Genomic DNA, 24,971 nt, shown 5'->3' with positions numbered 1-24,971 from the left:
CAGTCTGCTGATCAAATCCGCAGATGATACTAAAACTGGGGCAGTGGCCACAACTGAGGAGCAGGTACTCCAGACACAAAAGGATCTGGACAGACTGTGGAAGTGGGCAGGAGACAACAGGATGGCGTTCAAGGTGGATAAGTGCAAGGTCTTGCACTTGGGGCATAGGAATGGGTGTCATAAGGACAGTTGGGGGACAAGTGGCTGGAGAGCAGCACTTGTGAAAGGGACCTCGGGGTGCTGGTGGACTGCAGGCTGAACGTGAGCCAGCAGTGCGATGTGGTGGCCAAGAGGGCGAACGCCACCCTTGGTTGCATAGCCAGAAGTGTGGCTTCTAGATCAAGAGAGGTATTACTACCACTCTATACAACTCTGGTGCACCCGCAACTGGAGTATTGTGCTCAGTTTTGGGCCCCTCATTACAGGAAGGATATAGCCAGGTTGGAGTCAGTGCAGCGCAGGGCCACAAGGATGGTGGTCGGTTTGCAGGGGATGCCGTATGAGGCGAGACTGAGGGAACTGGGCCTCTTCGGCCTGGAGAAGAGGAGACTCAGAGGGGATCTGTTGGTGACATACAGGTATGTGAGGGGATGTCACAGGAGGGCAAGAGGGGCTCCAACAGAGCAAAGTTCAGGGAACCAGGGTTCAATCTGGATGCCCGGAAGCACTTCCTGACAGTCAGGACCCCCAGGGTGTGGAATGGGCTTCCACGGGAGATGGTTGAGGCCCCATTGGTGCGGGGGTTCAAAGATAGGCTGGACGTGTACATGGTGGGCATGTCGTGAGCGGAGCCGACTGGAGCCGGGGGTCAGACTAGATGGCCCAGGTGGTCCGTTCTGACTCGCTCTGTTTCTATAACGTATTAGCCGATATCACTGCTGAACTGGGCTAGTGCAAGGATCTATTTTTCACTCACCAGATAAAGGTGTTTCGTGCAGAAGGCAGCCTGATGGCACTGACTGAATGGAGCAACGCATACATCCTGTTCCGCATCTGCCTTGTACCAAGTAAGGGGTGTCTAGGCCAGTACAGTCGGCACTGACAGGCAGCAACTCTCCCAGTTCTAGGAAAGCTACTTTCCTAGCCCTACCTAGATATTTGGGGGTTTGGCCTTTGGCAAAGCAGGACTTGCACCCTTCAACCTTTACACAACAATCCAAATTGCATAACACTGCACACAATTAAAACCACTTGGACTTCTAAGTGACAAATAGAGGATGAGTGTGAGTGAGAAGGCACACACTTCAACCCAAAACGCACACACTTTAGGAGTACTAGATGTAGCCACATCTGGACACCAAAGATGTCCCACCACCATCCTATTAGGCAATGTGGGTCTGATGAACCCACTGAGAGGTTTTCAGATGCGGCTGCCTGACCGGTCAACGTCTTTTGCAACTTAGGTTGCAGTCTAAGAACATGAGGGTCAGGCCGGTCCAACAGTCCATCTAGAATAAACACCTAGATACACGTTGCAAAGCTTAAAAAAAAAACCTTATACCACTTGAGAGTCATACAGGCAAATTGCAAGGATATCTGATGTTGGCAAATGTACGCACTTGTTTGAATAGATCAAAATAAGCAAGGAACTGGAAAAGGCAAACATTTGCAACATCGGTACAAAACAAAAATGCACAGAGGTCCTGCCTCTACCATCTCATGACTCTAAGTCTTGGTGCCAAAGGGAGGCACCTCCACCGTATGCCAGTACGGCATTTTTTTAAAATCTAAAAGTTGCTCCCACCTACCTGGCCAACTTTTGGCCTTAAGTCCAAATACGCAAAATGGTTGCAGTTTTCACTGGACAGCAAAGGCACTCTGCACATGCTCAAGGGCACAGCCTCCTGCGCTGATTGTCAGCCATTTTATGGCAGAGACCCGCAGCGCTGGGGCAGGTGGTGGAGCTGAGCTCTGGCTCAAATCGAATATGGTCCCTGTAAGTGGCAGAGGCAAGCTTAAAAACCCGCTAATCCCCACCACCCCTTAGATTTGTTAGTATGTATCGTTCCTGTTTTAAGTATAAGTGTATGCATTTATTTAAGTGTCAGAATAAAATGCTAAAACCCCCCCAAACCTCTATTTTCCTCCGGGCGAGGGGAGAAAAAGGAATGGTTTTTAAAATTAAGACTCACAAGAGCACACCTCCCGCCCCTCAAATGGCCCAGGGGCTGCACTTCCCGCAACAAGTTGGGGGGCACAGACCGCACCTCAAGCCTTGCCCCCCCCCTCACCCGCCCCCCACCTCACTCACCAGCTTCATGCTTTACCCGGCTCTATTTAGAGCGGACCATCTCCGGCTCTTCCTGGCCTAACCCTGCCCCGGGGCATCCTGGGACGTGTAGTTTCTTCGCGTGCCCGACTCGCTCTTTCCCCTCCCAGAATGAGGTCATGGGGAGCCATCCCTCCAGCCCGCCGGGAAGCACGCTGGGAACTGTAGTCTCTGCGCCCCGTTCCGCCTCATCGCTCTCTCGTCTGCTGTCGTCCATTGGCGTGGCGGCGCGGGCGGAGCATGCCGGGAGTCGTAGTTCTGGGCGGCCGGCGTCAGCCCGTCACCCTTGGGAAGAAGGAACTACAAGTCCCAGGGTCTCACAGCGGCAGCAGGTGGGAGCTTGGATGTTGATATCAACATGGCGCTTGTCAGACAGACAAAGACAGTCAGTCTGGTCTGATTGAGCCCAAAAGGGAGCAGGAAGGAGCGGGAGGGGCTTTTCCTCTCCCTGGTGCGGTCCAGGAGAAGCCGGAGCTGGGAGCCCGAAGCCTTTTGCACCCCCAGGAGCTTCCTCCTTCATTTCCTCTGCAGACCCCCTTAAAAAAAAACACAAACCCCTCCTTGCTTTTCGCATTGGGAGCCACCCCCCAACTTCTGCTCTTCAATGGTCAAGTGGAGAGAAAGCAGCCAGCACCCAAAGGTGAGCGAGGTCTGTGCGGGCGAGGGCGCGATCTGGGCAGCTGTGGGCGGGGGGCACCACAAGTCCCCTTGCAGAAGGAAAGCAGTGGGTGGGCTGGCTTTTCCCCCTTTTGTTTTGGTCTGGTTGCAGGAATTCGATTTCGCACTTGGGAGTAAGTGTGTTTGTGCGGGGGCGGGGGAAAGGTGCCCCTTTAAAAATGCTTCTCAAGTGACTTAGTGAGGTTGCACGAATTTGGAGTCGACGGAAGAGGGGAAAAGGGGGTTTTTTCCCTCACTCTCAGAGCTGAAATGGAAGAAGAAATCCCCTCTAAGCTGGCGTGCTGTGATTATTTTTATTTTGGTTTTGGTAGGGAAGTTTGGAAACACAGCGATGTTTGCTTCCCTTTCTTTCCCCTTGAACTGTAAGCTGTTGATAGTGTCGGCAAAGAGACAGAGACGAAATGCCTCTTTGGGTGCCTACGCAAAACCACTTATCACAGATTGGCTAGCTCACTTTAGCCACCCTTTTGGTGCCCAGACAGACCGGCAGGGAAGGCTGGGTCCCCCCACAGTCTTTTTGAAGCGGATCAAGTTGACATTGTGCTGATCTAATGGAGAGATGGCTAGTTTAGAAAGAAATGGTGGTGGCACTTCTAGATTAATGACCCCAAAGATGAAACGATGGGTGTGAGATTGCCTGGCTTTTAGTTGAGGATTTTTCCAAGCTTCTGGAAATGTTGGAGCACCATATCAGAGCTTGGGTGATCTTAGCATTAAGTGTAGCTTATTAGAGCCACCCTGGTTTGACAGGATGGTTTTCCAATAAATGGGAAATGTGTTCTCCTGTAGGTCAAGGTGGTGCTCCCTTAGGGCATGAGAAAAGTCAGACGGAGCTAAGGGAGGGCAGACGTGCAGGTTTCCCATGTTCCGTGTGAACAACATGAGAATTTTGGCATGTGCAAAATGTGGGGTTATACTGCTGGTTTGTCAGGATAATGGGGCGGCTTGCTCTTGCTACTTAACTGCTGGGGTTTGCTGGATAATATGACAGTGTGCAAAAGAGATTATGTTGCCTAGTGAAGGCACAGACTTTTTGATGATCCTGCAGAGTGCTTGTTTTCCTCAACTGGGTGGTGTCTCCCCCTCCCCACCGCCTTCAGAGTGCCTGAAATGGGGAATGGGTATAAAAAGAAGAAAAGAGATCTAGTTTCATCAGTGGTCAGTTTTGCCAGGGAATTGATCCCAGTGCTGATGTAAGGCAATTGATGCTTGAATTACAGGCAGCTTTAGCCGCTCCTTTAGTAAAACTGAGCTCTTGGCTCTAACTGAACTTTAATAGTTCGGTTGCCTCCGTTTCACTAAAACCAGTTGTCTGAACCTGAGTTATGGGTCAGCGTGTGTGCATGTGTTTTTACACACACTGTTTGTGCCAAAGAAGCAGATATCGTGGGCTTGTTGTTGGCTTTTCAAGTGTGATTCTGATGAGAATTTCAGTGTGCAAAATGTGCACAGGTTGTGCAGAAGCATGCGGCTTGTTTCCCAGGGAAGTGGCTGATGGTCTTTGGCACAGGGAGCAGTTGTACAGCGGAGGCGCTGGGGTGTGCCTCCGGCTCTCTTGCAGGTTGGGGGCAGGAGAGGGGAATGACTCCCCTCTCAAACGGAGCGGCATGACAGTCTGCTGGGGAAATGCACAGGAGAGTTCAATAGGAACCACAACAATGTACGGATTTGAGGCAGCATATGCTCATATATGGCCCGCTTTGTGTACGGAGCTGCTGCATTCTCCGTTTGCAGGGCTTGTTGCAATATCTCGGTCACTTAACACTTGGTGCAAAAGCTTGACAGTTTTTGAAAACTCCTGCCCCTGTTTCTCAGGAAGTTCAAATCCATCATGCTGAAAAATCTTCCCAGATGCAAGGATGGTGTGAAGAGGGGAGTCATTGAGGTTCTCTGAGTTTGCACCTCAGAGGTGCTGGGTGCTTCCAGACAGAGGGTTCCTAGAACTACCAGTGAAAAGCCATTCTGCCTCCAGTTGGGCTTTTCTTCTTTTCTAGTAGGAACAAATACAGGAGAAGTGATGAGAAATCATGGGTGGGTTGCAGGCAGAAGTGATTGCCATCTGGACCCCCTGTAAAATCTCATGAATGGGCTGGCTGATGGCAGGTTAAAAGTCTCCCCTGAAAGCAACCTTAGTTTCAAATCTAGGACTGCGCAAGTTTCCTTGGGCAACTTCATGGGAGCAGATACAGTGTCGTGCTTAAGTGACTGAACTGTTAATTAGGAAGGCTTGTGGTCAGATCCTGTCCTGGCCATAAAATTACGAAAAGCACAGTGTTGTGCTGGCAGTGCAAATGGAAGTTTCATGGAATGCAGTTAGGAATTACTCCCCGGTAGTGGAGACAGATGAGTGCCGTGCCTGCCTCAGACTCAGCCCTTCCCATCCGTGTCATAAGGTTAGCAATGCTGACCTACCTTAGAGGTTGTTGGAAATAATGCATGCGAACCACCAGAAGCTCTGTGCAAATGCTGCATTTGGAATTCTCTCTGCCCGTGATGATGTTTTTTTGTGTCTGTGAAGAACATTTAACCAAGCTCGTGCCATTTTTAATGGTTAACTTGAGATCTCCTCATGTTACTGTGGGTTTTCATTTCAGCTTTAATTGTTTTAATGAATTTTGTGCACTCCCTTGAAATGCATTAATGGAGGGTGAATATAAAAGCAACAGTATTTTATTGTAATGGCATTGCTGTTTTTGCGATCTCTGTCCCCATCCCTACATGGGAAGGTGAAACCTGATCTCTACAGGTATTCTAAATAAACCATTTGGGGAAAAAAAGTCCTCTTTGTGTTTCAGTGAATTATAGAGGAGGAAACCAATGAAGCCACTTTTGTGGAGGGTTCGTCCTTCCTTCCTTATTATAGCATCATCATGCCTAGATGGGGACAGCTTTCCTTGATGGTGCTTAAAAGGATCCCCCTGCAGAAGGGCATTGGGTTTCCCCACTGAAGTTTGGGTTGCTTCTTTATGGTGATGCAAAGGATTCTGGTGTCAAAGAATGCTAAGGGAAGCTCTCCAAATTTAAGTGGAAAACCCCAGCTTGCTTGCATGGGGTTGGCGATTCTTCAAAGACCTACAAATCTTTGGTCTTTCTCTTTAGTATAATGAAAGTTGTGTGTAAGAGTGTGCACATATCTGTAGGGTCACATACATTGAGAGAGGGAGAGAGAGAGAGAGAGGGTTTTGTGAATAGAATCCATGTTTTGAATTAACCAAGGAACGAAATCTAAGTTTCTGGAGGGATCTGTAAAACTAGTTTGGCATTGTGTTTCGCTCTGTGATCATGTGGACCTACAGGGCTACAAAATCAGATATTATCTGCTCTGGCCTTCCCCTGTCCACGCAGGCTGGTTTTTCAGCCCACCTATCCAGAGGGCCCTGTCCAGAGTGTGTGTTTGGATCGTCAGGAGTTTCCACCCAATGCAGTTTGCAGTGGCTGCAAAAATGGCCCGTATTGGTCATATTCAGCAGTGCTGGGCTGAACAGCCAAGACTTTTCACCGGCAGCTCATTGCTGGCGAAAGTCTGTTGGGAGCTGTTTGAACAACAAGTTAGCCCTGAACTCAACTCACTTACAAAGCTTGTTAACGAGTGAAGATGTTTCCTCAGCCTTCGGAGATGTCCTCAAGCACTATTGTTTTCCGAGCTGCCTCGAAGCTTCCTTTTTGCCAGGCTTGTGGGGAAGAGAAAAACATTTCTGATGTCTTGGAAGGCGGTGGGCAAAGCCAGCTAGCCAGGGCTGAGTTTTGCAAATCGTAGCGGTGTGAATCTCTCTTGCTGCCTGCTTCTGAATCCTCTCGAACCCTGGACTAAAGGCTGGCTTCTCTGAAATGTCGGAACCTGCTTCACGCCGACAGGCCTCAGAGCTGTGTAGGGTGGGCAGCCTCTGACTCTTCATTATTCCCAGCCCAGCCACCTCCGGATGTACTGGGCTGCGAACAGCAAGGGATGGCTCAAGGTGGTGGAGCTGAAATCTAATCCCTCTGGAGGGCACCAGGTTGGGGAATCCTGCTTTGTGTATCTTCTGCTGCATTTTAGAATATGCCGACCTCTTCCGTAAGAACAGAGGCAGAGCCCTCTTGGGGCAAGCCGAAGGTCCATCTTGTTCGGCAGCATCTTTCCAGTGGTCCATTCCCTTCTCTTATTTATTAGATTAATAGTTTTTGCTTATTCATTAATAAGCATTAGTAATTTAGTTGATAACAGTGATTATCCCATCTGTATTTATGTCACCTTTGCTAGAGCCCCCTTCCCCAGTCTTTGAGTCATCACGGCTTTCCCAAAGAATGAAAAGGGCGGGCAGATTCTGCCACTCAGAGATCCCCAGTCCATCCGATGCTGGTTCAAAGCCCTTATTGGTACCGCACACTCTCTCCACTCCCCTTCCCCTCCATGCTGAAAATTCAGGTGGGTGAGGAAGGATGCGGGAGAGTGCTCAGAACAGGTGAAGGGCACATATCCATCAGACATGCGTGCGATATGGATATGCCATGCCTGGGGCTGTGTGAGCATGTCCCTTCTCCTTACATCCCACTTTGCTTCCCCTTGCGAGGAACTCAAGGTGGCTTACAAGGCAAGGTTCGCCTTCTCCCCATTTTATCCCCACAGCAGCAACCCTGTGGGGTAGGTTGGCCTGAGAGTGACAGGCCCAGAATCTCTCAGTGAGCTTCATGGCAAGGAGGACCTGGAACCTGGGTCTCCCAAGTCACCACACCACCTTGGCTTTCTTGAGGTGCGTGAGATCCCCCAGAGATTAGTTACTCTTGGGTAGAATTAGTCCAGGTGGAGCAGATGCAAGGCTTGCTTGGCAGAAAGTCCCACAGATTTGAAGAGGACCAATCCAGGTAAACCTGCCTATGATTGTGGTCATGTATTCCCGAGAGGACAAGTGCATAGCATCTCTCAGGTTGCAGTCCTGGATATGTTTGGCCCCCAGAAAGGGCCTGCATCTCTCAGGTTGCCCAAGCCAGCAAGCCCCAGCCGTTTTTTCTGGCTAAACTTGCGTAGGACTTTTAAGACCTTTTAACCAGCTTGTTTTTCATAGCCTGGCAGAACCAGGTGGGCCCCATCAGCCTTTCGAGGGTTGCAATCCAGTTGAATGAGTGTGAGCGAGAGATGATGTCATCACTTCCGACTGATTAATGTGAAGGATAACATGGTCGGATCCCACACTTGGGAAGAAAGTGGGGCTTTTTCCAAGCGGCGCATTGCTTCTAGGTTTGGGGGAAGAAGGACCGTTTGTTTATCTAATGTGCCTTTAAAGAAATCTCACTGCCTTTCTTCCAAAATGGAAGAGAGACAGAGAGATCTTGCCTGCCATGAGCTCAGTAGGATATTCTGCTGTGCACAGATGATCATGACATTAAAGTTGCTTGTAAGAAGGCGAACGGAGTTAAAAGAGGGAGAGAAACTGCTGCCTCACACCTGACTCAGTCCCGTGATACGGGTCGCTCGTTTCTGCAGCGCTTATCGGCCACTGGGCCTGTGTGCCGTTTCCTTCCGTGAATGGTGAGGCCGGGAGATGCTTTTCTCTCTGCTGTGAATGCAGAACAGCCCTCCCGCATGTCTCCGCAGCCAACCCGTTTGACTCCTCGGAGTTGTAAATGGCAAGTTGGGGTCCTTCGCTGCAGAAGCGGAGTCTGCGTCTACTCCTGAGCATAAGAACGCTCAGCTGTGCCTGACGAAAGCCTCTGGACCTGGAGACCAGATGTGGCCTTCCAGAGCCTTCACTGCAGCCCTGCAATGGAGGCTGGACCCACAGATCACCCTGGATCCCCCCTTCCCCATTTCCCCACTCGCTGGGCCCTCTGTTCTCTCACAGAGATGCCCCCATCCACATGCTGCTAGCAGTGAGGAGTTAACGATCTTTGTCGGGCTCTTTTGCGCATCTGTCCGTGCTTGCCTCCCTCTGCGTGCATGTGGGCTGCCCCCCAGCTGGCACCGCGCGTGGCTGCTGGGGCTGGAAAGGTGTGAGCCCCTGCCCATGTCCAAATGGAGCAATCCCGCCCTGCTCCACGGACTCGTGCCTTCTTTTTTTACTGCACTTGTTGACCGTTTCATAACTCTTACGAACTATATCCAGGCACGGTTTATTCCTGCCATGTAATTTACGGCGATCGTCGTGTGTGCACGCCAGTTGTAGAGTGGGTACCATTGTTGTAAAATTCTCCACGATTAAGTGCATGGAGAGGCGCGCTCGGGTAGGCCTGCCGTCTTGCCAGCCTTCCCCCAACAGTACATGAACTGGGCATGAATGACTCGCTATATTTGCCTCAAGCAGAAAGCTCTTTTGCCTGTCCCTGACTGTGTGTTTATCATCTTAGTTTTTGTAATTGGATTTCTATTTTTGGCATGTTTCTATTTCTATGGAGTGTGAGCTGCTTTGTGAAGGGTCGAGGCCAGCCTTCCCCAACTTGGTGCCTTCCCGGCCAGCGTGGCCAGTTGCCAAGAATCCTGGGAACTGTAGCCCAAAATATCTCGAGGACACCAGGTTGGGGAATGTTGGTTTACTGATATCTGGAAGATTACCTTTGCTCAACCCTAGGCTACCCAGGCGTGCTGGACTACAATTTCCATCACCGGCAGTAATGGGCACTATAATATAATACCGAAATATAAATTCTCTGGTATGTGTATAATGAGGAGGAGTGAGTTGTACAGCTTTCCCCACAACTGTAGCTGTTTAAACATGTCCATTTCCTTTTTGATTGTTTTAGTTCTAAATTTATACTGCACCCCATTGTTCCTCGCTGTCAGAGCGTTCTGCAGCCATCACAATGATGTGGAGGTTTTTGAAGCACCAAGAAAAAAGCTCTGTTGTGGTTTTAAAACAGCACTGACCTTTTTTAAACGTCTTGGGAAAACAAGCAGGTCTTTGCCTAGGGCTGGAAAGGGGTGAGAATGGACAGCAAGGGAGCTGCCCTGGGAGCGCGTTCTGGAGATGGGCAAGAGGGCCTTTTTGGTATTGGCTCCCCATCATCACCTGCCTGACCTGAGAGGTCCAGGGCACCTGAAGAGTGGCAGTGGATGATGGGGCATGTAGTCCCCAGACAGGCATATGAGGGAAGAGGTCCCTGAAGTTCCAGGCCCAACAGAGCTTTGTAGTTAAGCATGCGCACCTTACATTATGCTCGGAAATGGAGCAGCGGCCGACAAAGCCGTTTTAAAGCTGCGTAATGATTGTATTCTAGACTGACTGTTTCCAAGAAGTCTTCAAAGGCAGCCCCTCAGCTGAAGCTTTACAGTAATCTAATCTGGAGGTTACAAGAGCATGGATTGTTCCAAGAAGTGTTCCAGGAATACACTGGATGCCACATCACACGTCAGGCCTTTGGTTTATCTGGCAAAATGCTGTTTACGCAGACGAACTGCAGCTCTCCGGAGAGTCGGGCAGCGTTTATTTCCATCCCTGTTGCCCAAGACTGCCAGGGAATCTTGCATTCAAAGCATGCGCCTTAACACAAAGCAATGGCCTCCAGAAATGGATGTGATGCGGCCCCCATTCATGGCTTAAAGTTTAGGCAAGAGGGATGGTTTTTTTAAAATGGGCATTTTTCTCTGGCTAGGACAATTCGATTCTGCAACCTGCGTGCATGAATAAAGCATGCATGCTGCTTTCTGCTGCATAACAGAGTTGTTTGCAAGACCCACACTCATGCCTCAGCATTATAATTCCTCAGTCCAAGCCTTGGCTTTGCAGGCATAGGGACTAGAAACATGACTTGTCAAGCTGGGAATCCCAAAATCAAATTTCGTGCATAATATGGCTGCATAACATACGCAGTTATTCTTTGGTGCCTGGTGTAGCCTTCCCCAGCTTGGCCCCCTCCACATTTGTTAGACCACAAATCCCATCACTGACCATGTCATGTGGGAATTATGGGAGTTGTAATCCATCAGGTTGGGGAAATCATCCTTAGGTTTTCATCTTTTCCTTGGAAATCTAAACTGGCTAGTCTTATGTACATGCCTTCTGGTGTCTAAGGTTGTGTGCGTCTGAGCAGATGCAGAGTTCTGTGCCCCCTCTCAGGGAAAATAGTATCTTTTTAAAAAGCAAGAATGTCAATTGAAGATGAGGCAAGGTTACATGTTTCACCACTAAAGCAGAGCTGTTTTAACTGTCCTGCAAACCCCAACTGTTGGTCTCCTCGCTTGCGCAAGGGCTTTGCCGTGGCCAGAGAGGTCACCCGGCCAGATATAACACCGTCTGCAAAACTGGGGGCTACTGTTTATATGGACTCTAGTACACAAACATAACAAAGAGTATCTGCATGTTTTTTTCTGGATGGCAGCCAGACTGGACATTGCTGGTAACTGGAAATCAGCAGATAATCTTTCTTTTCAATGGAAACAGAAAATTTCGAACCTAACAGTAATGGAGAAACTTTCTGAACGTCATTAGGTCCAAAGGGGCCAAGCATGGCATGTGATCTTTTACTGAAATTGCTAATACCGAGAAGAATACACGGTACATGGAATTCTAGGATCTGTTAGGACAAGTGATAACTTTATCAGATAAACTTGTTTGCATCAAATAAGGATCCTAGGTAATCAGAAAGAATGGGGAGAAATGGATTCACATGTCCTGTATTTAAATATATTACTGTTCATTTTTACTTTGAAGAAATTAAGAATAATAAAACGGAAATAGGAACTACCGAACACATAGCATTAAAAAAAAAAGTTTTTCTGAGTTCTTCCCCATTGGGGGGTGGTACTTTGGAGGAGAGCAATGTACATATGTTTGCATTAACAGCCCCAGATCCCAGTATACGTGCATCTACAAATGCAGTCCCTAAGTGATAAGCACGTATGCTCGTGCTTGGATGGTTCCTGCATCCACATGAAGAGCAAGATTGCAACAACAAAATCCTTGACTGGAACATTCTCTGCTTTTGCATTTGTTAATCCTGGCGACGAGCCGTGTAGGTAATGTTCTTCCTAAGCGAGTGACATTTTGTCTCTCTGGCAGCTCCTAGACCCACGCCTTTCTGAAAGTGCTTCTCTGCATTTCCACTTCCAAGACCACGTGCCTCTTAATTAATTTATTTAAAGCTTTTATAGGCCGCCCCATTACTAGCGTCTCGGGACTTCGGCGAAGCCAGGGGTGACAGCGTAAGGGAAGAAGGGAAGCTGGGCTTCCGGTGTAGTGGACCGGAAGCAAAGGGAGTTGCAGCCACCCTTTTCCCCGCCACAGAATTTATCCATGTCTTCATAGCATTGATGCCCTGCTTGCCAGCCAAAAAGGCTGTGGGACATCCCACAGCCCTGAATTGCGCGTCAGTGGCACGAGTGAGGTACGCGAGCAAGAATGGGCCGATGACTCCTGCAAGGCCCGGAAGCAGGGAAGACCTGCTGTGGACGGAAGGGCATTCTTGGCTGCATGGATCTTTTATATTTAGCCTGGTGATAAGCGCTGGCAAGAGTGGAGCCCCCCCCCCCACAAGAGAGTTACCCAGAACACTTACAGCTTATTCAGGAGTACATGAAACACATGCGGATGCAGGCAGCCCCCGAAGGGGCTACCCGGATGAGGGCTGGACAAGCTGCTTTAATAACCTGTCTGCTCTATAGACCGCTTGGAGGAGGGGTGGGGAATCGGGGGGGGGGGGCAGTTTGCAAGAGGCACAGTAGGGCAAGACAATGGGGATGGAGGCCACACAAGGCAGAAAGAGCCTTCAAGCAGGTAAACATTAGCCCTGTACCTCCAACGGACAAGCCCATTTGCAAGACTTTGATTGGCACCGCAACCCTAATTAGAGCTCGGGGTGCGTCGGAGGCAAGGCTTTTGTCGCATCTTGCCTTGGATGTGAGAATTTACACAGATTGCATGGCTGTCTACCGTCTTTTTCCACCAAAGCTCCATTCAGGAAGAGGACAGATAGTTGCAGCATGACTGATAGTGCTAGGAGATGTCCATGTGGAAGCACCTTTGGTGTAAAGAAGCTTCAAGGGCTGCTTCCAATGGGATGCGTCCTGTGTTAGTTTGACTCCAGTCTGCTTTGGGTCTGCTCAGCGGGGCTGGTGTGGGGTACAAGCCCATGCATGCACGGTGGTTCTCCAAAGGGGAGCTGCATGCCCCGTACGTTTCCCGAAATCCTTTGGATGTGGGGGTTTCCTTTGGGAATGTTTCACTGCCGCATCCTCTTCGCTACTGCATTTCAGGTGCCATTTTCCCTGGCCGTGTGGGCAGGTGAGGCAGGTGGTGTTTGCGTGTCTTGCCATTCATAATCCTGCCTGGAATCGCTAACGGGTTTTCCTCCTTCCAACATTGCCAGCTCACGCTGGGACAGAATTCTCTAACAGCGTGCAGGAAACTTTCTATTAATTGGGAATCTCCTCGGCTGGCTCAAAATGTGTGTGCTGGAAATTGGCAAGGACGCCTTTTGAGAAGGGGAGAATAAGTTCATAAAATGGATCAGTTCTTTGTTTATTACTATTTTTAAATGTTTTTCCTATTGTCACAGTACGTATTTAAGACAATGCATTGGGTACAAAGAAAACTCAAACACTTAAATAGAGTAAAAGAGAAGGAGAAATGGCTCCATTTGGAGTGGGGAGAACAGGAAAAGATGATCTTGCGCATCCATCGCCCTCCCAGTGCCCTTGAGCTATGTTTGATTACAACTTTCCACGTCTCCGGTCCTCAAGGACCTATAGCCTGAACCTATCCAGAGGGCACCAGGTTGGGGAAGCTGCTCTTGCACATTTCGGGAGACCAGAATAAAGCATGTTTCAACATTGTCGATCTAATTTTGTCCTCCACAAAGGGGATGGCAGATTTTGGAATAATAAGCTTCTGGTTTTGCCAAGCCTTTTATGGATGATTTGGTTTTCCTCTGGGGCCCAGGACCAAACTACAACTCCCAGGTAGAGTTGACAAGATGGTTTGAGCTTTGCAGGGTCTTCCAGCCACAGACTTTGCAGGCAGTATAGCAAAGGGAGGCATGAGCTGGAACTTGTAAAACTATTACATGTATTTGCTTTCTTGGAAAGAATTTCTATGTATGTGGGCTGCAGAAGGTGAAAGGCTGAGTTAAAAAGCAGCATCTTAGCAAGATCGGTGGTACTGCCTGTGGGGAAAGCACGAGGCCTCAAAGCACCGAGTCAGTAGCCCGCAGCTGTGCCTCAGGAGCTTGGCTAGGTAGCACCTATCTGGACACCTTCCAAGAAACCTTCTGAATAGCAGCGGATTGATAACATTGGTGAGAACATGATCAACAAATGCAACAGGCAAGGAATCCCAGTTTAAAAAGCAAACCAAAGAGGTCTCGGTGCTTTTCCATCCATTTCCTGGGCAGAAGTTTCCGATTACATTCCAGGTAAATACAGATGCACACAATTTGGGGTCTGTATTCAGTTACGGACCTTATCCATCCAAACGTGCAAATAATGGCTGAGCTTCTTTTTAGGCTTAGCTAGCGATGCTGTTGTTTGTGTCTGTCTTTGGCTTGCACAAGTGTGCGTGCATCCGTATGGCATTTTGTGAAACTTGGGTTTTAAGGAATGCTCCAGTGTTGGAGCAAACTGCTTGATTCACAGCTTGCGAACAGTTGAGTGAAACAGAAGGAGATGCTGAGCCAGTCTGCTCTCGTTGTCAGTGGCATTTGCCCAGGAAACATTGGTTTGTTTATATCCCACCTTTTTTCCTTGAAGGATTGCAGAGTCCCTTACATAATCCTCCTTCTCTCAATCTTGTAACAACAACCCTGTGAGGTAGGTCAGGCTGAGAGTTAGAGGGGACTAGAACCTGGATCTCCCAGGTCCCTGCCCAGTCTTCCAGCCAATCCACCACATTGGCTCACTGACAAAGTCCCTTCTCAATCAGACCAAAGTAGCTGCCAGGAACTGAGAGAGTCCCAGAATTTCAATTGGTAGAAAGAACGCTCAGAGTTGCAGGGAATACCTAAATCATCTTGAACTTCAGCAGTTTTATTGGTGAGACCAACTGAGTCACCTGCAGATCTAGCAACAGTGCGCCCCCAGGTAGAGGTACAAAACGTCTACATGCTTTAGAACATATACAGAGTGTTTTATAAGTTCCAAGTCACATGTACACGGCAGCAGGGCAGGTGATGACGAAATAAAGGGAACGCAAGCAAAAGAATGTGAGATCTGCAGAGGGAACTTAATGCACCGCCACTGATGACTGGAGATTGACGTAACAATCAGGAGTCATTGCTGGTCTTGGCTACCAGTTTGAACATGAATCAGTCAGGTCAGGTTGCTGTTGCTAGAAGATTAGCAGCACAAAAGCCTCAATCAAGTTAACTTTACACCTGAATGTAGTCGCTGCCTCAAGGGAGCTTAGTTCCTTCTCTTAGGAGCAGCTCTGATAATAACACTAAACAAAGGCCTGGCTTGGAATTCTGGTGCTTTCTGAGAAAGAGGCGCAGGTATTTTTATAACACAAAGGCACATATAACCAACCTTTTCCTACCAGGAATTATCTGAATTTCCCAACAGAATGAAGCCTCAGTAGAGGCATTTCGAACTTTTAGATGGGAGGAAAAGCTGCACAAATGTTGGGAAATCACCGGATTACAGTTTGTTGGGAAAGGAGGTGGAGTCCTGGCTCTCCAAAGGAATTTAGGTCCCCTACTTTGGGTCCTTGGTCCAGTGGTTCTCCTCCCCTGCTGTAATTGATGCCCAGGGAACATTTATTTAAATGTTTTATACCCTGCCCTATACCCAAAAGTCTCAGGATTTTAAACGGCAGGGTGAGGGAAAATGCTTGCCCTTGGAAGGGGTACAGCCGACCTACCATCTCAGACCCCTTTGCTCTCTTTAGGCTGCTCGCCTCATTCTCCAGGATGCTGTTGTCCACATGTCTCAAATCACAAAATCGGTCTGAGAGAACCCCCTTGTCTCCTGCTGGCCAGATCTGTTCTTGCTGCTAGGCTGCCTTTCTTTGTTTAGAGTGTGACTTCTAATTTAATGCAATCCCAAAATAGTTTTCATGTGAATGAGACATTGTTGTTTTCTTTGTTTCTTGTTTAGTGGCACGATATGCGTTTTTGATTAAACACTGAAAGGCTAGATTGAAGAGCATTTGCGGATAGATGCAATTTAGGTTTCAGATTAGCATGTAAAACATTTGGTCTCTTTCCCCTTCGTAAAGCAGTCAACCCATCCACAAAAGTGGGAAATCATTTCTCTCCTAGTTGGCCAACTGAAAATCTCACCATGTAACTGTGAAATGCACAGTTTTATTTTTAACCTGTGTCTGCCTTAAAACAACCCAACATGCTAATGTGAAATTCTTGGATCCGGGTTAAATCTGTTCTTTCTCAGATCTGGTTCATTATTAGTGAGATCTATTCACTGCATAAGCCGCAGAAGAATTTGGCATCCCAAATATGCCTCCTTTATTTTTTAAAAATCAAATTGCCAATCCTTATTGAACAAAGAGCAGCTTGGATGCATGTGTGAGCACTTCTGCGGAAGGACGGGATATAAATGCTTGTAATAAATAATAATAAATAAATAATACATGGTGAAATCTCTGAACAGGGTGGGGAGAAGCTCCCAGTGAAGAAGGGGAGAGGTGAAGTTAATGTCTGGAGGGAACCACGTTATCTAGTCTGATGTTAAAGGGTACCCACAGAAGGTACAGCAGCTGTTTTGCTTTCTTTGCAGCTGTGTAAACCCAGCTGAAACATGTACACATGATAGGAACTGGCAGTATTCAATGGGAAAATCAAACTGTGATCCAAATACTTCAACATCCTATATTTCTAAACCCAAAGGCCAAATTTTAGACACAGGGCCTGGGAAGGGAGCTGGTTAAGAACAAAATGGAATATATTTAGCTATCCATATCAATTTTTAGGAGTCTTGGAACCAGATGTATAATTCTTCCCCCATTGCCACGGTAGGATTTCTCTGATCTGGCTGTCAAAGGCATTTGATCAAGGGGAGGTCTCCCCTTTCTACATGGTGCCACAATCCCAGCTCCAAGATTCGCACGTTCTTAAATCTAACGACTTCTCTTTTCTGTTGGAGTTGTGTGGTAGTTGTATGTTACTGTGAAAGGGTTGATCTGTGCAGCAATTTGGAGGCAGATATTTGACTTGCTGATCTTCTGCGTCCTTCCAGCTTTGTGATTCTAGACAAATAGCAGGATCCATTGGCCAAGGAAGAGCGCTGAGGTCCACACTGGAGCTGGTGTGTTCATCGCAGGAAGTAACCTTGATGGCCCAAGCTGACAGTGCTTTCCGCCTGCGTCTAGCGGGCGCATCCTTTTCCCATTTCAATTCTTGAGTAGGTCAAGGCTCCCCTAATCTGGATGAGGACTGTGGCTTGGGTGGGAAGGGGACTGGTATATATGGGCACACTAGCTCTGATGCAGGAGATGGCGCCTAGTCATCTGGACTCGTAGCCCCTGATAGCCTTCTCCAGGCATGTGTCCACTCCCCTTTTAAAGATGCTCAAACTGGCAGCCATTGCGCCATCTCATGGAAGTGGCTTCGTTCGCTTCCCTGTGCACTGTGCAAAGCAGGGCTTCTTTTTCTCTGTCGTGAATCTCTTCCCAGTCATAAGATACCCCCACCGGGTTCTAGTGTCGTGGGGGAAGAAGCAAAGAAGCTCTCTGTTCGCCATGTGTGATTCATTCTCCTCTGTTGTGTCTTCCCTTTCTTACTGGTTTCTTTCCAAGCTGAAGAACCTCAGCGGTTGTAACCTTTCCTCATAGGGGAGCTGCTTCTGCCCCTTGATCCATTTAGTTGACTTTTTCTCTGGTTTTTCAACCTCTAGGGTATCCTTCTTACAGACTGTTCACCGTATTCTAAGTGTGGTCACACCCTGGATTCATACAGGGGCATTATGATCTTGGCAGTTTTGTTTGCAATTCCTTTCCTAATTCTGTCTAACATAGAATTCACTTTTATTGCAACTGCCCTGCCCGGGGCTGACATTTTCCCTGAGCTGTCCAGCAGAACCCCAAGACCTCTCTCTTCGTCAGTCTCCACTGGCTCAGATTCCAACAGCTTATACTTGATGTTGGGATGTTTTGCCCCAATACACAGTATTTTAAACTTGCCATTTTGCAGCTGATTGGAAAGGTCCTTGTGTGTGTGTCTTAACTACCATAAATAATTTGGCATCATCAGCAAACTTGCCCCACTCCTTCCTTCCAGATCAGTTATGAATACGTTGAAAAGCATCGGTCCCAGTATGGGCCCACTGTTTGCATCCCTCCACTGGGAGAATTTGCCATTGCTCCTCTCCACGTTCTGTTCCTTAACCAGGTATTGATCATAAAAGGACCTCTTCTCTTATTCCAGGACAGCTAAGTTTGCTCACGAGCCTTTGGAGAACGACCACATCAGACACCTTTTGGAAGTCCAAGTAAACCGTGTCTGCCAGATCACCCCATCAGCGGGCTTGCTGACACTCTCAAAGAACTCTAAAAGTTAGTGAGACATGACTTTGCCTCAGTGGGCATATTTATTTATTTATTTATTTATTTTAAACATTTGTATGCTGCCCGTTTGTGCCACAGCAGTTCTGGGCGGCTCACAACACATGAGATCGGCGGGGGAGGCCCTTCTCCGGGAGCCCTCCGTGAAAGAAATTAGGAGGGTGGGTACCCGGAGGAGGGCTTTCTCTGCGGTGGCGCCTAAGTTATGGAACGCACTCCCCAGAGAGGTCCGCCTGGCACCGTCGTTATTTGTTTTTCGGCGCCAGGCGAAGACCTTTTTATTCAAGCGGCATTTTAACTGTTCATATTATTGGATTTTATCTGGCCAGGGTGGCTTATTTTATACTGTATTTTTATATTTTTAATTTAATGTTTATATTCTTGATTTATATTATAATTATTTTAACTTATTGTTGTAAGCCGCCCCAAGGCTTCGGCGAATGGGGCGGCATAAAAATGTTTTAATAAATAAAAAATAAATAAATAAAATAAAAACACAATAAACCATAATAAAAACCATAACAAGTTACACATTTAAAACAACAATAAAATACAGTAAAACATAAGCCATATTGACGCTTTTCTCAGCAGGTCTTGTCCTTCAGTCTGCATACACATTTTTTTAAAGAATGTTTTCAACCAGTTTACCCAGAAAAGAAGTTAATTTGTCTGTAATTTCCCTGATCCCTCTGGTTCCCTTTAGCAAAAATCGGTATTTCACGGGCAATTTTCCAGTTTTCTTGTATGGAGGCTGATCATATTTTTGCCAGAAAAGCGGCAATTTCATATTGTTGACCTACCATTGCCAGTACAAAGGGATAAGCAACAAGCCAAATGCTGCAGCTGTTGGTCTTTTCCTTTATAGAAGGAAGTTCAAAAACTTTACTCTGGGTTTTCCCGGTGTACCTGCACATACAGTCTCTTTCTCGCCCATGCAAGGTTGTACAAATACCAAGGTTAAGGTCAGTCACAGACATGTGAAGGCCAACAGAAAGTTAGGGCTTCCGCACAATGCCTAATTAACCCGTGGAAATGGGTGGTGTACCTTGCGTTGTTATGAAAGGGTCAAAAACAGGTTTGTCAGTTGCTGCAGGCCATGATGCTAAAACTATTGATTATTAACTGCACCCTTCTCCTGTACTCTTCAGGAAACACCCAAAGCATGCAAGCAGAAAATGAGATAAAGCAACAAAACAGAACTAAAAAAATAAGGCAGCTCCTCAGCTCTAAGCACAGCAGATTCTAAAGTCATTCAGGGCTTGTTGAAATAAATAACAACTTGACAGGAGTCAGTGTGGTATAGTGGCTAAGTGTGAGGGACCGGGACTCAGGAGACCTGTAGTTCCTACTAAGCCAAGGGGCTCACAGAGTGACTTTGGGCCGGTTGGAGACTCTCAGCCCAGCTTACTTCACAGGGGTTGTTATTGTGAGAATAAGATTGAGAGGAGGCACCTTGAATTCATTGAAAGGAAAAAAAGGCAAGATATGCATATGATTAATAACTATAAGAAAGACAGAATCAAATTCTATAATGTTGTGAAAAGCTTCCTCAGTGTCAGAGCAATACAGCAGAGGAACCAGCTGCCTAGAATGGTGGTGGGCTTTCCCACACTGGAGACATTCAGGGTGAAACTGGGCAGCCACCTGAGTGGGATGGTGTGAACTGGTGTCCTGCAACAGCAGGGGGTTGGACTCGGTGGCCTTCTTGGCCCCTTCCAACTCTGCTATTCTATGATTCTTAAACTTTGGTGCCCAGAACTGGACACAGCATCAAACTGCAGATGGGGTTTAATATAGGTAAGATCTCTTCTTGCTGGTGCCAGAGTGTGAGACACAGAATAATCAGTTCAAGTTGCGGCAACCCAGATTCAGGCTGGACATCAGGAAAAGCTTCCTCACTGTCAGAGCAATACAGAGCAATACTGAATCAGTTTTGCTTTTTAAAAAGAAAGTGTTATCTCTGACCTTGAACAAACCAGCTGGGTCTCTTGAAACACAGCTGCAAAGATTCAACTTTATGCCTCTAAACTGGATGGGCTAATCTTTGGGCTTGGAAAACTTGGAGAAGAATTCTAGGATGAGTCCAAACTCTTCCCAGCTTTCTTGTGCAGGCATAATGCTTAGCCATGGTTGTTGCCTTAAGATCCCAAATGTACCCTGCCCTGTTTTGGACATGTGAATGATAATAAGCAGGCCTTCTGAGCTTCCTGTCCCACCTTTTTATTATTACAGTATTGTCAGGTTACAATTGTATGTCACCCATAGCCAAAGCTGTCTGGGAAGTTCACAACATTAAGTCACCCATCCAAATTTCAGCCAGGCCCAGCCCTGCTTAGCTTCCAAGATTAGGTGCTTCAGGCTACATGGAAGCTTGTTTTCCGTCAATGTGGCTCTGAGGAGGTGACTGGAAGCATCTGCATTCTGATTTAAACTAACTAGAGTTTATGGAACCTAGGAGAAATCCTGGTTAGGCATGCTTCATTAACAATTGTGACCCATGTTTTGATCCTGGCTTGTTTCAATAAACCATAGTTTAAATTAATTAGAATTTCTACCAGGGGGAATGCATTATGAATCGCCAGGTCCAGTTAACCCATATTATTTGCCAGAGTAAGAGCAGCTTTGTTGGAACAGACCTGAAAGTCAATCTAGCAAGGTTCTTGTGGTTCTTTTAGCCCAGGGGTCGGCAACCTGCGGCTCTGGAGCCGCACGTGGCTCTTGAACCCCTCTGCTGCGGCTCCGTCGCTCAAAACACGCGCCGGCACAGCCGCTGATCTGCTCGAGAGAAGCTCCACTCAGGAACGCAGGGCTAGCTAGTTAAGTAAAGTAAAGTAAAGTAAATCTGCTAGTTAAGTAAATCGCTACATTCCTCTGCTAAACAAGCTTCCTGCAGGCTCTCATGTTACAAGAAACAAACCTGCTGCTGAAAGGATTCTCTTTGTCCCAATGTAATCTCCTTCATCTGAATGTTTAAAGCTGTGCTTGGGACCTGTCACAATTCACAGCACTTGACTGTTTATCTGCTAATCAGTCCCTAAATGCACCTATTTGTAGTATGTTTTTATTTAAATAAAAAATTTCAACCTAAAAAAAAAAAAATTTCAACCTAAATGCACCTATATCTGCAACCAGCCAATTTACTGAACTTCCCCCCCCAACCATGGATAAATCCGAAGAAAAGAAAAGTTTCTGAAGAAAACCAAACATTTAATGGAACGTCATTTGCTTTTACTGCTGACGAACTTACGGGGTTTGCAGTTTAATGCATGCAGCCCTTTAGCACTGCCTTTGACTCTGCAGGAAGCGGTTCTCCTATTCAAAATATATGAAAGGAGTCCTACTAGTTTATAATGTAAGATTAAAAATAACAGTTTTTAGTGACTGAACAAGAGCTGCGGCTAAATCATAATGAAGATATGCATAGCATTAAGGTAAAAAGCGATATATGCAGTGTTGTCTCCATTTTAGATGTCAAAAGGGGTTTGCGGCTCCCGGTGTTTTCTTTTGTGCAGGAAACGGGTCCAAATGGCCCATTGAGTGTTAAAGGTTGCCGACCCCTGTTTTAACCCAATCAGCAGACACAGCTGGACAAAACAGGCCGAGAAAAGCCACCATTTCCTTGTTCTGGCCAGTGGCCATATAATCCTGGACAGCAAAGTCTGTTCCACTGAATCAGCTGGAACATGCTGTCACTCAAGGGCATTGCCACTTTTGGAAAAGGTTGGTCCTGTGAGCTGCAGTATTATACCCCTTCCTCCCTGTGTGTCCCAGCACTTTTGCTTTTTGGAACCTGCTGTCTCTTGAGGTGCTCATCAGATTTTCTTCTCTGGTTTGTTTTTGGCTTATGATGTTGCTTGTCAAGGGGACGTGCACGCAAAATTTTCCAGTTCGTTCAGTGCATAAACAAGCCACGGGTGTAGCCAGGCAGTGTGTGTGAGCAGATTTCTACTAGAACCCTGACTTACTACGTGTGACCAGGTGTGCGCATGAGAGAGAGGATTTGCACTGTGATCTTTAGCATACAGAACTTCTCTTTGTTTTAAGCATCTTTTCTATCTGGTTTGCACACGCTTTTCCATGACTTGACAACTGCAGCTTCAGGCTGTGTGTGAGTTGCACGTCCGAATAAGCCATCACGGACCCTGCCTCGAAAAGAACTTTTTTCCCCCGCCTCTATCACTTCAGGCTGTGCTTTGAAATGAATTCTCTGTACACTTTCCACTTCAATTAATCAAAGGTTTAGTAATCATGTGACGTATGTGCTCAGGTATGATTTTGTCCTTGCTCTGTTTTGGAAATGCTTGTCTCAGCTCTGAGTAGACATCTTTGGAACCCCTTTGAATGTTGCACAGTTGTGTCCAATCCACAAGTTGCAAGTGTGGTATGTGGTAATTGCACATATGTAAAATCTTCTCCATGCAGGGTATTTTGGTAATTTGAGAAGGTTATAAGTTTATATTTCTATATACTGCCTGTAGGTCCTGCGTGATTTACCAACAACAGTTGAAAAGTCAGTAAAAACAAGCATATTAAAGAAAACTAGTCTGGGAACTAATCTAGACTTTAATGACTCTAATCGTCTTCTTGGTGTTGATTCTGTCCAAGACCCGGAGACATCAAAATGATGGCACAGATCAATCTTTCAGGTAGCTGCTCATGAATTCCCCTTCTCTGGTTCATTTCCCAAACATAATTCTGACAAATTTTGGTGTCACTTCTTCGTCACACTTGGCTATGCTTAGTTTTATCCGTAGCCATCCATTTTCTTGCTTTCATTGCGCAACGTAGCTCTTGGAGATACTGTTTGGGGCACTTGTGGTATGGCGATGGTCCAAAATGAAAGGAAGAACCTTCAGGTTTCAGAAGTCTTCCTTCGGTGCTCACCTGGAGGTCTCCCAGTGACCAGGCAAGGAGGTGGTTGTTGAACTGTGTGCTCCAAACAACACATACAAGGAACAAGCAGGCCGCTGATCGGGAACTTTGGCTGGTGTAGCATTACAATGGTGTTGGTTGTGTGTCTCTGTGTTGACAACACAGCAGTCCTTCATGCTGTCCAGAATGCCATCCCTTGTGCTTTCTGTGTGAAGGCTCCAGATCTGCTGCCAGTCCGTGTTGGTATTATAGAATTGGATGAACCAACCCACTGATTAAGAAAAGGCAGCTTTGTTTCCCTGACACCTGACTGGTTTGTTGTCTTGCAAGCTGCAGTGGTGCTTTTCTGCATCGCTGAACCCAACAAAGTTCGTGATGCAAATGATGTTAGTGTTGTGGCACACCAGGACAGCACTGCAACTCACAACCTTGGGGGTGAGGCCTCTCGTGCCCCGTTCTGTCTGCTGCTGATGGTAAATGCACTGAAGGTGTATTTGTCCTAAAGAAGGCCAGAGGTACGGGGTATATGGTAGCTGTCTCCACATTCTGTGTCAGTTAATCCCATAAATTGTGAATTGGGTGAAGAGGAAGGAAAGGAGAATGATCTGGGGACTGGGAACAAAGCCCCATGAGGAGAGGTGGGAAGAGCAAATGTATCCCAGTTGTAGGAAGCCAGGTTCTGGCTAGATATCAGGAAAAAACTTCTGACTGCTAGCGCAGTGCAGCAATGGAACCCATGACTGAGGGAGCTGATGGGCTCTCCCATACTGGAGGCATTCAGGTGGTAGTTGGACAGTCATCTGTCAGGGATGCTTGAACTTGGAGACCTGCATTGAGCAGAGGATTGGATTGGATGGGCTTGCAGGCCTCTTCCTGCCCTACAATTATGTGACTCCCTAAGCAATACTTACTGTCAGTCTTCTTGCTGGATACCGCAGACATCTTGCATTAGAAAACTAGAGGCAAGAAACTGGTTAGGTCTTCCAAATTTTGATTTCTGAAAAGCAGCCTCCGTCCACACCCGGTTACTTTGCTTTCACCATTTCTTTGTGTTCCCAGCTTCCTGAGCAGCAGCGACAACAGAACCCTCAGCCGGCACAAGCCCCTTCCGTACACCTCTCTGAAGCGTTGCAGCCCCGTCATAGTCTAGGGTCCATCCATACCTGGCTGACATCCAGGTATGCAAGACCAGGTATGCAAGGTAGGCCTTGCAAGACCTCCCTTGCCTGCCCCCTCCCCCTGCTCAGAGCACCTGCCCATCCTCTCTGTGGCTCCTGCTTTTAATCTCTATTAGCCTCTGGTTCTTTATCCCCCGCCTACTTAGCCGTGATCCCCAGCTACTCTCTTTCTCGGCACTCTTCGACAGTGTCCCTATCCAGGGCAACCAGCCTTGGGCTTCCCGTATTTTCCCTCTGCCGTTTGCCCCTTGTGGCCTCCTTGCTCTTTTCCATGAGCATCATTGTCCTCTGCCTCTTCTGGCCCTGCACTCCTCTTTTTCAGGAGGGGTGGGTTCCATTCCCCACCCTTCACCTATTCTTCCTTGCCCTCACCTTTGTTCCTCTATATCCTGGGGTAATTTCCAGTCCTCAGATCCTGAAAACTACTCCTGAGACAGACTTGCAAAGTGGAACTAAATCTCACAAATGGGCAATCTTCCTGTTTCTCTCAAAAGTCAGACTTCAAACTTTCTGACCCTTTTCCCCCCCTTCTTTCTGAAACTGAGCAGCTGGAAT

The 24,971-nt window shown here is 47.3% G+C and overlaps 2 protein-coding genes across 17 annotated transcripts in view; one reads left to right on the top strand and one right to left on the bottom strand.

The window, feature by feature from the left end:
• Positions 1–2,340, bottom strand: part of INTS9 (integrator complex subunit 9) — a 68,986-nt gene extending 66,646 nt beyond the window's left edge. For both annotated transcript variants that reach the window (XM_044450251.1, XM_044450252.1), the window contains exon 1: positions 2,252–2,340. In XM_044450251.1, coding sequence (XP_044306186.1) covers positions 2,252–2,260 — 9 coding nt within the window. In that variant the 5' untranslated portion in view covers positions 2,261–2,340. The remainder of the gene's footprint in view (positions 1–2,251) is intronic.
• Positions 2,341–2,612: 272 nt separating this feature from the next.
• Positions 2,613–24,971, top strand: part of HMBOX1 (homeobox containing 1) — a 119,257-nt gene continuing 96,898 nt past the window's right edge. For 9 of the 15 annotated variants that reach the window (XM_044450268.1, XM_044450265.1, XM_044450267.1 and 6 more), the window contains exon 1: positions 2,613–2,909. The gene's annotated coding sequence lies outside the window, so the exon portion shown is untranslated. Of the gene's footprint in view, positions 2,910–18,229; positions 18,358–21,835; positions 24,440–24,971 lie in introns of those variants that run through there. The other 6 variants (XM_044450257.1, XM_044450258.1, XM_044450260.1 and 3 more) reach the window with 6 other exon arrangements.

Source organism: Varanus komodoensis, unplaced genomic scaffold (genome assembly GCF_004798865.1).
Source record: "Varanus komodoensis strain SLA01 unplaced genomic scaffold, ASM479886v1 scaffold64, whole genome shotgun sequence".
Classification (NCBI taxonomy): Eukaryota; Metazoa; Chordata; class Lepidosauria; order Squamata; family Varanidae; genus Varanus; species Varanus komodoensis.
Note: the sequence above shows the minus strand (reverse complement) of the source record. Positions and strands in the feature narration are given on the sequence as shown.